Source organism: Muntiacus reevesi, chromosome 18, assembly GCF_963930625.1.
Source record: "Muntiacus reevesi chromosome 18, mMunRee1.1, whole genome shotgun sequence".
Taxonomy (NCBI): Eukaryota; Metazoa; Chordata; class Mammalia; order Artiodactyla; family Cervidae; genus Muntiacus; species Muntiacus reevesi.
In genome coordinates, this window is record NC_089266.1 from 34,442,026 (window position 1) to 34,456,352 (window position 14,327).

At 54.5% G+C, this 14,327-nt stretch overlaps 1 protein-coding gene and 1 non-coding gene across 9 annotated transcripts in view; both read right to left on the minus strand.

Annotated features, from left to right (window-relative positions):
• The window catches only part of CHD3 (chromodomain helicase DNA binding protein 3), a 25,114-nt gene continuing 10,787 nt past the window's right edge, over positions 1-14,327 (minus strand). For 2 of the 8 annotated variants that reach the window (XM_065909961.1, XM_065909959.1), the window contains exons 12-40: positions 13,843-13,974; positions 13,378-13,477; positions 12,793-12,984; positions 12,439-12,639; positions 11,928-12,065; positions 11,547-11,668; positions 11,229-11,402; positions 10,957-11,098; positions 10,601-10,732; positions 9,876-9,993; positions 9,218-9,342; positions 8,810-9,041; positions 8,359-8,525; positions 7,671-7,848; positions 7,164-7,229; positions 6,625-6,710; positions 6,363-6,496; positions 5,663-5,807; positions 5,369-5,531; positions 5,133-5,254; positions 4,899-5,034; positions 4,686-4,787; positions 4,368-4,499; positions 4,060-4,168; positions 3,731-3,863; positions 3,309-3,550; positions 2,093-2,256; positions 1,751-1,877; positions 1-1,268 (exon numbers count right to left, since the gene is read on the minus strand). In XM_065909961.1, coding sequence (XP_065766033.1) covers positions 1,028-1,268; positions 1,751-1,877; positions 2,093-2,256; positions 3,309-3,550; positions 3,731-3,863; positions 4,060-4,168; positions 4,368-4,499; positions 4,686-4,787; positions 4,899-5,034; positions 5,133-5,254; positions 5,369-5,531; positions 5,663-5,807; positions 6,363-6,496; positions 6,625-6,710; positions 7,164-7,229; positions 7,671-7,848; positions 8,359-8,525; positions 8,810-9,041; positions 9,218-9,342; positions 9,876-9,993; positions 10,601-10,732; positions 10,957-11,098; positions 11,229-11,402; positions 11,547-11,668; positions 11,928-12,065; positions 12,439-12,639; positions 12,793-12,984; positions 13,378-13,477; positions 13,843-13,974 — 4,255 coding nt within the window. In that variant the 3' untranslated portion in view covers positions 1-1,027. The remainder of the gene's footprint in view (positions 1,269-1,750; positions 1,878-2,092; positions 2,257-3,308; positions 3,551-3,730; positions 3,864-4,059; positions 4,169-4,367; positions 4,500-4,685; positions 4,788-4,898; positions 5,035-5,132; positions 5,255-5,368; positions 5,532-5,662; positions 5,808-6,362; positions 6,497-6,624; positions 6,711-7,163; positions 7,230-7,670; positions 7,849-8,358; positions 8,526-8,809; positions 9,042-9,217; positions 9,343-9,875; positions 9,994-10,600; positions 10,733-10,956; positions 11,099-11,228; positions 11,403-11,546; positions 11,669-11,927; positions 12,066-12,438; positions 12,640-12,792; positions 12,985-13,377; positions 13,478-13,842; positions 13,975-14,327) is intronic. The other 6 variants (XM_065909965.1, XM_065909960.1, XM_065909964.1 and 3 more) reach the window with 6 other exon arrangements.
• Positions 6,094-6,233, minus strand: LOC136150461 (small Cajal body-specific RNA 21). The gene has a single exon (XR_010659881.1). It is a non-coding gene; the product is annotated as a small Cajal body-specific RNA 21 (non-coding RNA).

The following is a 14,327-nucleotide window of genomic DNA, read 5'->3' on the forward strand; positions in this document are numbered from 1 at the left end:
GAAAGGAAAGTATAATTTATATGTACAACCAATAAACCTGATACAGAAGAGGGGACTGGGACAGGCCCGGAGTGGGTGTGAAGAGACTGGGAGAGGGGCAGCCAGAAAGTGAAGGGGAGCAAAGAGGAAGTGGGGGGTTCGCCATGCAAACTGCCACTCTCCCCAGCCCCTCCTGGGGAGGAGGGTGTGCCCGTGTCTCCCCAGCCTGCCTTCCGCTATTCTGCTCTGGTCTCGAAGGCAAGGTGGTCCCCTGACTAGGCCCCCTGCCTGACCCACTCTAGTCCACATCGAGGTCTTCAGGAGGGAAGATAGAAATCCTCCAAGAACCTGAGCCCCAAAACTGGGGGCTCTCCCCATGTCTGGCCCATTGTGTTCTTTGCCACCCTTTCTAGGTTACTTGGGTCCCTAGAACAGATTGGGGAGCTCCTCTTTGGCTTAAGGGAGTATCACCCAAATGTTACTCTTTGCAGGGGTGGTCATTGGTCCCTAGGGAGGGGGGAAGATTGCCAACACAAGATGCCGGTACGCAGGAGGTAACTGAGCCAGTGAACGGCGCCTTTATTCTGAGGCTGAACAGCAATGGACCCCCTCCCTGGTAACTGCTCCACCCTCCGTCTGGGGGGAGGGAGGGGAAGGAAACATGCAGCCGCCCCTCCTCTTCTCTTCCACCTTCCCAGGGCTCATTGTCACCCCTCTCTAAAGTCACCTCCCTCTCTTCAAAGCTCTTCCCCACCAAGTTCCTAGAGGCCAGGCAAAGCTAACCCCCCACTTCTGCAAGAGATGGAGTTGATGTTGCAGGAGTAAAACCTGGGGAGGCTCCACCTCTCTCCTCCCCACAACCATTTATTGGGAAGCTGTGTGTGTTTGGCAGTGGGGGATAAAGGTACTCGGAAGACCCTGCTCACCACCTTCCACCCAGACCCCTTCTCACCAGCACAGTCTTCAAAGCGCGGTGGGAAAGGTGCATGGGGTGGAGAATAACAAGGGCCCTTCTTGAAGAGAACTGTAGAGAGGGGCAGAGGGGCTCCTAGCCCAGTGGTGGCCCAAGGGGTGGGGAAGGTGGAGAATTGGCAGCAGGCCCCGGAGCCTGAGCTGGGGGTCGACCTCGGGGCCGGGACCTGGGTGAAGGGCAGGCCTGGGATCCGGTCAGTCGTCTATACAGATCACCTCCCCGGTTCGGGGCTCCTTCCGATCCAGCCCGTCTGCCACCAGTGCCCCCGCCATTTCCTTCTCCTTCTTCACCAGCACTGGAGGGCCGTTGGTGGCGGCTGTTTGGGAAGGGGGTAAGGAAGGATCAATCCCTACTTCTCTACCCGTCGTCCACTGCTTCCTGACCAGAGTTATGTTCTTACTTCTAGGTCACCTCATGCCAGGTCCAATTTTCTAGGGTGTGCAGGGAAGAGCAGGGCGGACCCCTCTCCTGAGACGCCCCACTGTGTGTGTGATGGGACTCGAGCTCCAGCTTTCACTATATCTCCCTTCTGATTTCACTCTCTCTGAAGTAACCTAGGAGGTGGCGGCTCAGGTACTAGTCCACAGAACCAGTAAAGCCCTGATGAGGTTTCTGACGATGGGGATGGAAGAGAAGTTGGGGATGGGAAAAATAAAGTCTAGAAGCACTCCATTCCGTGAAACCCTGGGCACATCCAGGGAAGTGAGATGGGCTAGACAAGTAAAGGGCAGCTGAGCAGGGGTGAAGCTTGGGAAAGGAAGAGGGCAACAAGGAGGAGGCGGGAAGTCAGCAGCTGACCTGTGATGAAGGACCCTGCTGGCATCTGGCTGTAATTGGCGCCTGCGGCGGCCAGGGCCCCGACGGGTGCGGCGCTGAAGGCCGCCCCGTACCCCGGAGGTGTAGCGTACGGACCCGGGGGGAAGGCCTGGAAGAGAGAGTGAGCCCAAGTTAGAGGGGTCACAGCCTGAGAGGGAGAAACTGTAGGGGAGAAATCCAGAGCTGCTGGGGGGTATGGTAGAGGCAGGGGGACGCCACACTGAGGAGTGTGTGCGGGCGTTTTCCACACTGTATAGGGTTCTGAAGGAAGCGTCTTATGTGCAGGAGTATCAACAGGGAAAGTGGAGTCGGGGGAAGGGTTACCGGTGTGGGGTGAGGCTCCGTGCCCTTGCTGGCCAGCCGGCTGAGGATGCTGCGCTCGGACATCTGAAGGCGGGCTGCGATGGGGGGTATTCGGGACAGCGTGGCTGGCAGGCGGGTCACGTCTGCCTTCATGTCGCTCAGCAACTCCTCCAGCTGGTTCAGAACTGGGGCCCGGGCCACGGAGAAAGAAGGGCGAGAGAAAGACAGGGAAAGAGAGAGATGGAGCCAGGAAAAGAGATGTGGAGTCAGGCGGACAGATAAAGAGAAAGAGAGAGAGAGGACACAGATGCCGAAGAATCAGAGACCAAGAAAATGACAAAAGTAGACAGAAAGAGAGAGCAGCTCGAGAAAAAAAAGTGTCAGGTAAAGGGGCAGAGAGACCAGATCACCACAAAGGACAGATGGAGAGAGAAGGAAGGAAAAGGGAATATGGAGAAAAGGGAGACAGGGAGGACATTGGAAAACACGGGGCGGGGAGTTGTCAGAACATCCCATACTGGAAGAGGGAGGTTTGGGGGTTGGGGATGATGGGGAGGAAATAGTCAGGAGGCATGGGAGGTGGTAAATGGTGTCAAAGACTTAAGGAATCAAGGTTTTACTATGTAGGGGGGAGGGGGGAAGTTAGAGGGTCAGCATTACAGGTTCAAGGAATTAGAACAGGAGTCTTAAGGGGCCAGGAGTCAGTCACTACATCAGACAGGGTTAGATGGTTAGAGGTCTTCAGAACTTAATCTATTATCAAGGCATGAGGATTTGGGAGGAAGGGTTGAAGATCAAAGGGAAATTTCATGGGGTAGGGTCAGAGGGTGGGATGGTAATGGTTTCTGCCTCATGGGGTGAACGAGATGTGAGCAATGTGATTTGTGGGACGCAGGATAAGAACTTTTGTGGACTATATACAGGCCAAGGCCCCAGACAGGGTGTTATGAGCAGTATGGTGGGTGTGTGGGTCAGTGAAGAAGTTCCGTCCCATGGAGGGTATGTGGCACAGTCTCATGGAGATGGGAGAGGTCAAGGGGTTGTGGGATCCCACTCTTGGGCACCAACATGAATGCTATTAGGCATGGATAAGGGCTGGCCGCACAATTTCTAGAGGCTAAAACCGAGGGGGTGCCAGGCGGGTCAGGGTGGGGTTAGAGGTCAGAGGGGGGTGGTTCAGAGGGTAAAGGGGTCGGAGGGGTGGGGAGATTTTGAGGGGTGCGGGGTGAAGACTTACGCAGCGTTGTGGGCCCTCCCCCGCGCGGGGCCGCCGCGGCCCTTACCCTTGTGCAGGACGGCGTTGGCCGGCTTGTTCCCCGCCAGCGACTCCTTGGAGAGGTGCTGGTGGCTCTCGGCCAGGCACTCGGCCTCGGCGAAGCGGGCGTGGAGGGCCATGGCGGGGTGCGCCGGCTCCTGTGACAGGTTCAGGTAGGCCGCCCGCCGCAGCTGCTCCTCAATCACCAGCGCCTGCTCCAGGAGCTGAGGCCCAGGCAGGGGCTGAGTCCTGGGGGAGTAGACCCACAACCCGCCCCCCCCCACATCACGCCCCCCCGGCCTTGGCTCTCAAGGTGTTAACCTTGCCTACATTCCAACCAGATCTGGTCCTACCTCTGACTCAAACCCCTCTTCAACACTGTTCCTTTCCGCCCTCATCCTCACCTTGAATCTCCGGGCCAGGAACTTATTTTTCATCTCCAGAAAGTTCCCCTTATTGGCTTCAGTTTTAAATGGCTCATTGATAATGGCAAACTGAGCATCATTCTGGATGTCCTGCCACCGTGCGTAGCCATGGCTGCCGATGAAGGAAGGGGACCATCAAGGAACTTAACAAGGCTGGTGGGGGGTATGCACACACCTTCCTTTTGGCCTGACTGCCCCAAAGTGTGGCATGAGGCCTCCCTCCCTAGAGATGGACTCCTCTTCTCTGTGGTTCTCCTCGCTCCAGGTGGAGAAAACATCTCTTTCCTCGTATTTGTATCAAAGGATACAGGACAATCCCAGCCAGGAGCCAATAGTCGTGTCTTCGGTGCCATATCTCGTTGAGTTTCCCCGAGGAAATAGCTGCCCGCTCCTCATTCTGCCACAGCGTGTGAAGCTCTGCAGAGAGGAGAGAGGATAGACATGGCATCAGGGGTTTGAGAACCATGCCCAGCCCCACAGATAGGTACAGAGGAGGGAAGTGAACAGGGGACAGGACCACAGGCTCTTCAAGAGGAAGGTTAAGAGAGGGGTCAGGAACAAAACTAATTACAAACAAGGTTCAAGTTAGGATTGGGAGACAATGAGAGCCCCCCACCTGTGAAGCCACCATCTGCAATGTTGAACATGAACCGCGGTTTCTCTGCCTTCTCCTCACGTCGCCCATTGGACCTTGGCTCATCTCGAGGAGGCCCAGGCCGAAGCTCCCGATCCCCTTTCACATCTTCTGCTGCGGCAGATGGGGCAGAGCTCACGTCTCGGGGGACAGTCTCCACCCAGGTCCCAGGACTCCTCTCTGTACTGTACAGGCCCTTGAAGAGCTAGCTACCCACCCGGGACCCAGGCGTTTGGTTCCCCAGATTCCACCTCCCCTGATCCCTCAAGGACCCAGGGGCCCCATTCTTCTACCCATTACCTCTCTTGCCCAAATCCCCTGTTTCCCCCTCCGGCCTCTCCCTGTGTTCCTGTCCATCCATCGGCTTCTCCTCCCCCCTCTCTCCTGGCGTCGACTCTGTGGCTGTGGGAGGGGGCAGGGGACAGGAAGGGAGGATGTCACCCTCATCCCCTTACCCCAGAAGAGGGAGCCCCCACATTCTAAGCCCCATCACACTTCAGGCCATGCACCCACCTGACTTCTCTCTGTCCCCCCGGTACCCAGGTTCAGGCTCCATCTCTCCAGTTACCCCTGGCACCTCATCCTCTAGAGGCATCTTCCTTGGCTCCAGCCGCTCTCCCAGGGATGGGGCTGGGCTGGGGGTATCAGCCTGGAAGAGGACAGCAGAGTCAGGATGACCTGGAGGACTCTAGGCTCCCAACTCCAAGACCCTGCCACTGCCTCCAAGGAAGCCAGGCAGCCACACACCTCTGTCTCCATCTTCTCCCCAATCCTGCTATTCTTTTCTGGCTTCTCCTCCTGGTTTTCTGCTTCATCCTTCTCCAGAGGTGTCCTTATGCCATCTCCTTTCTCACTGGGAGCTGGAGTAGCTGCAGGGGTAAGGCAGAGTGAAGAAGGCAGAAACTCCCCACCCCAGTTCCACACCCTCTGCATCTGATGGACACTGGCCCTGTCGGTCTCTCCTGCCATCTTGAGCTGATTACCAGGTTTCGAGGTGCAAGGACTGTTTGCAGCCGAGGCTTCCGGAGTGGTGGGAGACGTTTTGGTAGGAGAGGAGGCTCTGGAGGAGCGCTTGGAGTCAGCACTGGGGTCAGGCATCAGCTCCGGCATAGACCAGCGCCCATTGATGTGCTCGAACTCCTGTACCTGCAGGGTGCGGGGTGGTTGCGGGACAGGGATCAGTTTCAGTCTGGCTCCTGGAGCCAGGGATAGAAGGCTGAGGATGCATGAGGCCTAGGTAGCCGACCTGACTCTTTGGGTGAGGGGAAGACCAATACCTTTTTCTTGACAAGAGACATGACTCCAATGCGGGTCAACACTTGCTGGCGACTCAGCCCCTCCCGAGGGACTCCGTCAGCAAAGGTTTCAGAGCCGTCCGCCCCGGGCTCACAGAGATGGCGCATGAACAAAGACACATAAGCCCTAAGAAGCATGTGGGGGAGGTGGGTTAGGAGAACCTTAGGAGGGGAAAGGGCAGTGAAGGGGGTACAGGGATGACTAAACCCTGAGCCTGAGCTCCTGAGTACCTCCAGGGCTCCTCCCTGGGTCTTTCAATCTCACCATCATGAGCTCCCCCAAATCCTAGTTCCCCCGTCTGCCCCCCACCACATTCCCACAGCCCCCCTGGCCTTGGCACTTCACTCTCAGGCACCATCAGTCTGATCTTCATCCTTCCCACCAGCTCCCCTGCCGGGTTATCGTGGCCAAAGAATGTGAGGCAAGGGCAGCCCAGGCGAGGCTCCTGTCTTACCTGCCTCTCCCACAGTAGGGAGAGCCTGGCCTCTCTGCTCTAGGCTCAGCTGAGGGGAGGTGGCAGAGGCTGAGCCCACCCCCTAGGAAACCGAGCCAGGAAACGTCTGGCAGTGAGCGTGGTGATCAGTTGAGTAAGGTCACATCATATGGTGGCCAAAAGGAAGAAAATAACACCCAAAGCTCTTGTCCGTCCCCCCAGCTCAGCCCCAGGTCACCCACACTCACTTGAACTCTTTCTCAGTTTTGCCCCTGAGGTCCCGCACCAGCCACTGGGTGGTGAAGGCGTCCTGTGGGGGCATGCCCCAGCGCATCACCGCGTTGAGGAAGGCCTTCCGCTGACGGGTGTTGAATCCCAGCACCTGAGGATGGGGGCAAGGAAGGAGTGGACGATGAATGGCCAGGGCCTCATTTCTTGGTCTGTTCTGCCCTCAATAACTCAGCCTCAATTCCCCTCATTCTCTCTGCAGGGGTCTAGGCCGGCTCTCACCTCAATATTGCCCCCAACTCGAGCCAGCAGTGGAGGCAGTGGCTTATCCTTTTCATTCCGAAGCTGCCTCTTTGACTGTCGACGCCCTGGTGGGGAGACGGTGACCCTCGTTAGTAGACCACCATGTCCTCCACCCCTCAGTCTTTCCTAGCTTTCCATGTCCACAAGACACACAGGGAACGCCTGTCATGTCTGAGGCGCTAGTTCTAATTTTCTTCCCAGAACTACCAACCCAAGAGGTCCAAAAGAATCAAGTCATTCTAAACAATCAGTAGCAACTATTTGATGCAAGCAAGATTACTGCTGGAATGTAAAATGATGTAACCTTTCTTGATCTCTCATCTAGGTGTCAAAGCCTACAAGGTAATATATTCCAAATTTTAGCAGTAACGAAATTGTAGATATTTTCTCCTTTCTGCTTATCTGAAATCTTTACTTTTCCTACAAGTGAGTGCTCTGTATAAAAACAGTGGGCTTAAAAGACAATGGGAAGTGAAATGGGAAGAGGTGTGGGAGAAAGACAGGAAAACAGATGCCACCTTCAGGACGCTCATCAAAGTCTTCATCCTCCTCCTCTGATCCCACTGAGTATTCTGACTGGTTATCTGTGAGGAGAAGGGCTCAGTGGTCAGTGATGGCTCCCTGGATAAGCCCACGTGGGGCCCTTTCTGCCTGGACACCTCCCCTCAGAGACTTTTGCACTTTCAATCTGGCCTTGGCCCTCCTGGAGATGCTGGAGGGCTGCCCACAATCTGGGCCACACAGCAGGTCCACTCACCCCAACTGCCTGGCTCCTGCATAACCCACTCTAAACAAAGGCCCCTGGGTGTCCATCGGTGCCCTCGGCGACTGCGAGAGAACTCAGGTCACCTGCAAATCCACCTGGCCTCCGGGGAGCCCCTGGTAACCCTTCTTAGGGTCCTAATCCCTTTCCCCTGAGAAGGGAAGGCCCTGACTGCTCAGCCACTCGTTTCCTCTCAATGCCCCCAGCTTCCAAGCCCCTTCTCAGCACGCTCCCCTTCTCTCCTGTTGAGCACAGTCCTCACCTTGGTCCTCCTGAGCAGCATCATTGTAGTTGACCTGCTTGCGGACCCGCTTGCCCTTGCCGAGGTTCCGTGCCAGGTCTTCCTGCTGTTGCTCATAGTGGTGCCGCAGCAGCTTCTCCCAGTAGTCGGGGTCGACGTTCTCTTCCTGCTTGATGATCTCTCGTTCAATTTCCTCAATCTGAAGGGCAGCAGGACCCACACTGAAGACCTTGCACCTTTACCCAGCCCCACCACCACCACAAACCCCTGCTCTCCTGCTGCAGCCCCGCCCCAGACGTCGTCACTCTAGACATACAAATCCTTCAGACGTGCCACGCTGTACTCACCTCTTACCTGCAACTTGCTTCTCCTCCCCATTACTTCTCTTTTCTAAGCCTCTCCTCCAGTTCCCTCTCCCTCCCTCCTACTCTACTCAGAAGGCAGCCTTCCAAATTGATCACTACATTCTGTGCCTATGTTTTCTCCAGTGTCCAGTCTCATCCTTCAGACCAAGTTGTCTGAGGTCCCACAACTGACCACTCTTTGCTGGACACTGGGGTGAGAGATCAGATAAAAAAACAAGAGCGAAGGGGGATCCTCCTACTTGGACACTGGCCAAAGAGCGAAGGGGGATCCTCCTACTTGGACATTGGCCACCACCCTTCAGAGATGGCCCTGGGTGGCCAGTGTCTGGCTCCAAGCCACTCACCTTGTCTTCTTCCCGCACCACATACTGGGCCACCTTGAAGGAGCTGAGATACTCGTTCATGTTCTGTACGTCAGTGTCCTCAGTTGCATCCTGGTTCCGGTCCAAGAGCCGAGCAATGGCCTCATTGTCGTAGTGAATCACACTGCTGTCCTCCTCCTTGTTCTCACCTGGTGGAGTCAGGGAACGAGAGTGGACTCTGAGCTCCAACCAGAACCTCAGGTGGAACTTTACAAAGCTCAGGGAAAGCCATTCCCTCTGCCTCCTTTCCACGGAGCTCTGGAGGAGGTCCCTTCCCTGGGCGTCTACAGAGATGTGTGTTATGTCAACCTTACAGGTAAGGAAAGGAGCCAGTCATCCTCCAAGGATGCAGAGAGGTTTTGTTTGGGAGGTTTCAGCAGTGCTCACAGACAGCAGAGACCTGCTTTCAGGGAGCTGCAGAAAAGGCTCTCACCCTCATTTTCATCCTTAAATAGCTCCTCGGTACCAAATTTGAGGATGTCGTCCAGCTCCTGCTTGGACATGGAGCCCGCCTTGGAGCCCAGCCCGGGCCGCACCACCAGATGTGTCAGCATCATCTTTCTCTTGGCCACCTGTGTGATTCGCTCTTCCACGGAGGCACGAGTCACAAACCGGTAAATCATCACTTTGTTGGCCTGGCCGATCCGATGAGCACGGCTGAAGGCCTACAGGGGCCGGAAAGTAGGGATGGGCCAGGGGAGGGGTGGGGGAGAGCCCCCAAATGCTGTGGAAAAGAGGCTGACAAGGAAGGGCCTTCTCTCCCGCAAGAGGTTTATTTCTGACCCCAGCACAGATACCCATGTCTCCTTGCTCCAAGGGACCTCAGGAGGGGAGTTCTCACCTGGATATCATTATGGGGGTTCCAGTCTGAATCGAAGATGATGACAGTGTCAGCAGTGGCCAGATTAATGCCCAAGCCCCCGGCCCGGGTGGACAGGAGGAAACAGAATTGTTGGGCCCCAGGAGCTGGGAGGCAAGAATTAGGAGATCAGGCCTTTCTTGTACCCTGCAGTTCCGGCTACCTGCTCCTAGATGTTCCCTGACTACAAACAACAGTGCCTTCAACTCACAAGCCCAGGTGAGGGCTTCCCTGGTGGCTCAGTGGTTAAAAAATTTGCCTGCCAATGCTGGAGACACAGGTTTAATCCCTGGTCTGGGAAGATCCCACAACTACTGAGCCTATGCTCTAGAGCCCTGGAGTCACAACTACTGAACCCCCATGCCGCAGCTATCGAAGCCTGAGTGCCTAGAGCCTGTGCTCTGCAACAAAAGAAGCCACTGCAATGCGAAGCCGGAGCACTGCAACCAGAGTAGGCCACTCGCACCACAGCTAGAGAAAAAGCCAGCAGAGCAATGAAGACTCAAAACAGCCATAAATAAATATTTTTAAAAAAGAAAAAGCCCAGGTAACTGACATCCTCCCAGGCCCACACCCTCCCAGGGACTCAGGCACAGGTCTCTCAGGCTGTGCACACCCAGCAGGACCAAGGCCCCCTCACCATTGAAGCGGTCAATGGCCTCCTGCCTCAGGGCACCAGTGATGCCGCCATCAATGCGCTCATACTTGTAGCCTTCGTAGTCTAAGAAGTCCTCCAGTAAGTCTAACATTTTGGTCATCTAGAGATAGAGAAGAGGCAGGTGTCTAGAACCACGAGGCAGTGGGGTGCACTCTGTCTGTCCTGTCTCTTTACTCTCCCTCAACCCGTCTTTACACCTGTACCCCTACCCTGTCATATATACCCCCAGCTCCTCCTGGGATAGCCTGTCATTTTCTCTTGATTCAAGACCATTTCTCCTATGGCAGAGGTTCTCCTCTGACACCCATGACAAGGTTGCAGGGAAATCTATGAACCCCCTGAAAATCTGTACAAGATTGTCTCATCGTGTGTGCAGTTTTCTGGAGAGCAGACCCACAGCTTTCATCAGATTTCCAAAAGGTCTGCACTCTCTTCCTTCCCTAGGAAGATTAAGAAATAGTCTCAGCCCCAGAGACTCCTTTAGGAGGCAGAAGGCTCACCCTCCCCCTTCTCCCCTTTTGGCTTTAAAGAAACTGGACTACAGCTTCCAATGGCTTGAATTAAGAACAGGGATCAGAGGCCAAGATGAACAGAGCTGTTCCAGAAACCCTTAAGGGTGTGACAGCCTAACCTCTCATCCCGGGGCAACCACAGGAACGAGGGAAGGGATTATCTGATGGTGAGGAAGAACTACCGGCATGGGTCACCTGCGAGAAGATGAGCACTCTGTGTCCTTGCTCCTTCAGCTTTCGCAGCATCTTCTGCAGCAGCATGAGCTTCCCAGATGCCTTAATAAGTGCCCCACCCTCATAAGCCCCACTGGGAAGTTTGGGGGACTCCTGAAAAAAAGGCAGGGAAAAAGGATGAGGAGAGGTAAACACACCCCCATATTCTGATGACGCCTAGAAAGCTGGAAGCCCGAATCCAGGCTCCACACCTTTTCAATTACTACTCCTCTCAGAAACCTAGTCCCTGGCCTCCCAGCTTAGCTCCAGCCCTGCACTCGTGGCTGCTCCTGTTTCCAGACAGCCAGGCATTTCACCGTCCCAGCTCCCATATCTACCATAGCAGCCACAGGAAAGAGGTATGGATGGTTGCAGCACTTCTTAAGATCCATCATGATGTTCAGCAGCGACACCTGGTTCCCACCACCTCGTGAATTCAAGGCCTCAAAATTTCGGGTCAGGATATACTTGTAGTATTTCCTAGAGCCCAGGGTAGGTGCACAGAAGAGACACAATAATGGAAGCAATTGTGAGATTACATTTCACCGGCCCTTGGAAAGTTGTTACCACATCCTCAACCCTGGTCCAGGGAACCCGATCGGCATCTCACTTCTGCATGGGGCTCAGCTCCACGCGAACGATGAGCTCTGTCTTGGCTGGCATGTTCTTAAAGACATCTGCCTTAAGCCTCCGCAGCATGTGTGGCCCCAGCAAGTCGTGAAGTTTCTTAATCTGGTCTTCTTTGGATATGTCAGCAAACTCCTCCAGGAAGCCCTCCAGGTTGCTAGTAGCCAGAAGGAAATTAAAACATGAATGGATATTAGGTTCTTTGCTCTAGTCTTCACTTTAGATGACTCCTCTGCCCTCTCATCTTCTCAGTCCCTCCACCTCTCCTCTCTGCAGACGACCCTCCTGAGCCACCACTTACTTAAACCTCTCTGGGGTAAGGAAGTTCAGCAGATGGAAGAGCTCCTCCAGATTATTCTGCAATGGAGTCCCTGTCAGCAGCAACTTATGATCTATCTTGTAGCCATTGAGGACCCTGAAAAACTAGAAAATGGGGCAAGGAAAGGCAGGAGAAAGGGCCCATCAGTGGCAAGCAGCTGGCCCTCGGCTCTCCCTGCCTCCAGCTCCTACTTCCTTTAGGATCAGAGGCCCTCAGACCCCTAGTCCTGCCCCATTTCCAAGCTGGACTGCTTCCTGCACTGCCTCTTGGGCTGCTGAAAGTCCCCGCAAGCTTTGTGTTTTAGGACGGGGGCAAGTAGGAGTCCAGAGCCTCAAGTTTCTGAGGCCTGGGTACCTCACTCACCTTGGACTGGTTGTTCTTGAGCCGATGGGCCTCGTCCACCACGAGACAGGCCCAGCGGATGGAGCCGAGAGCTGCCTGATCAATGGTGATCAACTCATATGATGTCAGGAGAACATGGAACTTCACCTGTGCCTCCCTCTGTTGACACAACCATGGTTCATGTGGCTGCCAGCCTGCACCCGAGCATCTAGACCCCCACCCACATTCTCTACCCAGATATCCTGTCCTGAGACCCCCAAAGGGAGCTAGTAGTCCAGGCCTCCAACCTTGACTCCACGCAGGGACTACAGGAGGTGGCCCCCAAGTTTCCCCCACCTGTCCAGTTCGAAGAGATCCATGAGTGCCCCCAGGAATAACCTGCTACATCTCCAGGACTGGAGAGCAGAGGCATGAGGAAAGGTGGGGGAAGGATGGAGAAAACTGAATGGGGAATATAAGAATCAAAGTTCTGGTTGGGGCAATGAAATGACAGATCTGAGGACTTTAAAGGACATGAGGTGGGGAGGCTGACCTTCATCTTAAAAGCTTTCTTGCCACCTTTGATGGCATTGTCCTCAAAGGAAAACTCATTCTCACGAATGATGGCTCGACTGTCCTTGTCACCCGTGTATGTCACCACATAGAACTTGGGTGCCCACATCTGGAACTCCCGCTCCCAGTTGATGATGGTGGAGAGCGGGGCACTCACCAGGAAGGGACCCTTTGTGTGGCCCTAGGAGTGGAAGGTGGGGAGAGGGAGGCCCATTAGTTGAGGCATGCAGCTGTACACCCCACTCCACTGCCTGCCACGCCTCTCCCCTAGTCCTCTGCCTCCCCCTCCACTCCCACCTTCCCCAGTCCAGGCTAGGGCCCTCGGAGCCAGCACCTCCTTATAGAGTGAGTAGAGGAAGACGATGGTCTGTATGGTCTTGCCCAGCCCCATTTCGTCAGCTAGAATGGTATCAGTGCCCTGGGCCCACGAGAACCGGAGCCAGTTCAGTCCTTCCAGCTGATACATGTGTAGTGTGCCTCCTGTGGCTGTGATGAAGCGTGGCTGAGTCTCATATTTCACTGTAGGCTGTAGAATCAAGTCAGAAAGCTCAGGGGAACCAGAAGCCACTCATCTGGTCCTGGTCTCCTCCTCCCCGTCCCTGGCATTGCTATCAGGTGGAATTTCGAGTCCCTCTCCTCTGGCCTGAGCTTATGAAAGTTCTAGTCTGCAGTGCCTCCCCCTCATTCCTTGAAACAAGACCTGGGAGTACTGCAGGGAAGGAAACGGCAAAAGAGGCCTGTGTACGGCTGTCTCTGGAGACTCTCATTCCTGTGCGCAAACCCCCAGTAAACCTAGGGCAAAGCTGACTGAAGGAAGAGCTCAAAGAAGCTGTGGAACCTCTGGGATGTTCTGTCAGAAGCCCCCAGGAAATCTTCAAGTGGCTCCAGAAACGGGAGACAGGCCAAGTGGAGGACTTACATCGTTAGTAGGAGAACTGGGAGGCCCATCACCCTGCAGCTCCTTCTTCTTCTTCTTATACTTGCGGGGCTGGGCAGGGTCCTCCCCCATAATTAGTTCTCTGGGAAAAGAGTGGGTCTGAGTGAGACTGGGGCCTTAGGACCCCTGTCTTCTGAACCAATTCCAGACCTACTTCCCACTTCGATAATCTGGATTTTCATATATTTCTTTTCTCCCAGGTTCTTTAGACTCACCCCCTGGATTTCAGCTCTAGAGACCACCCTCCCCACTCCTCAGCATCCTCTTCCCCCTGAATCAGGATAGATCTTATCTCTGTTCTTCACACTGCCTCTTTATGGACTCCACTGCAAACAACCGAGCCCCAGCTCCCATTACCCTAAATTCTAGACTGAGTCTGTCCCTACTGTACCTCATTTAATGCCCCCACCCTCAGACGCCCTCTAGCCCATGATCTGGTTCACTCACCGGTGTCTCCAGTAGCTCTGCTTGTGGTCTTCATATTCAGGAATGTTCATTTCATCTTCCTCCCATGTGGACTGGTCATAGGGCAAGTCCCTCCATTTCACTAGATAGTGGTAATTCCCCTTTTTATCCACACTGTGAAGAGGGAAGCCAGAAGAAGAGGCAGGAGGAGAAAAATAATGTGTGTCACAAGTAGAAAAGAGTCATAATAAACACAATTATCAGTTAACACACATAATTTGTCACCTAATCCTCAATGGTGGGCCTCTGAAAGGGAGTTTAGAAAGGCTGAAGGACTACCCTAACTTTTTCCAGATGACTTCCTAAAAATCAACTATCATGAAACATCCCCAGCTTCAACATCATTTGTTCATCCAGTCAGTATTTACTAAGCATCTACGACATGCCAGGCACTGTTCCAGGCACAGGTGATTCAGCAGAACCAAGCACACACATGACTGAGTTCCATGGAGCTCACGTGCTACTGG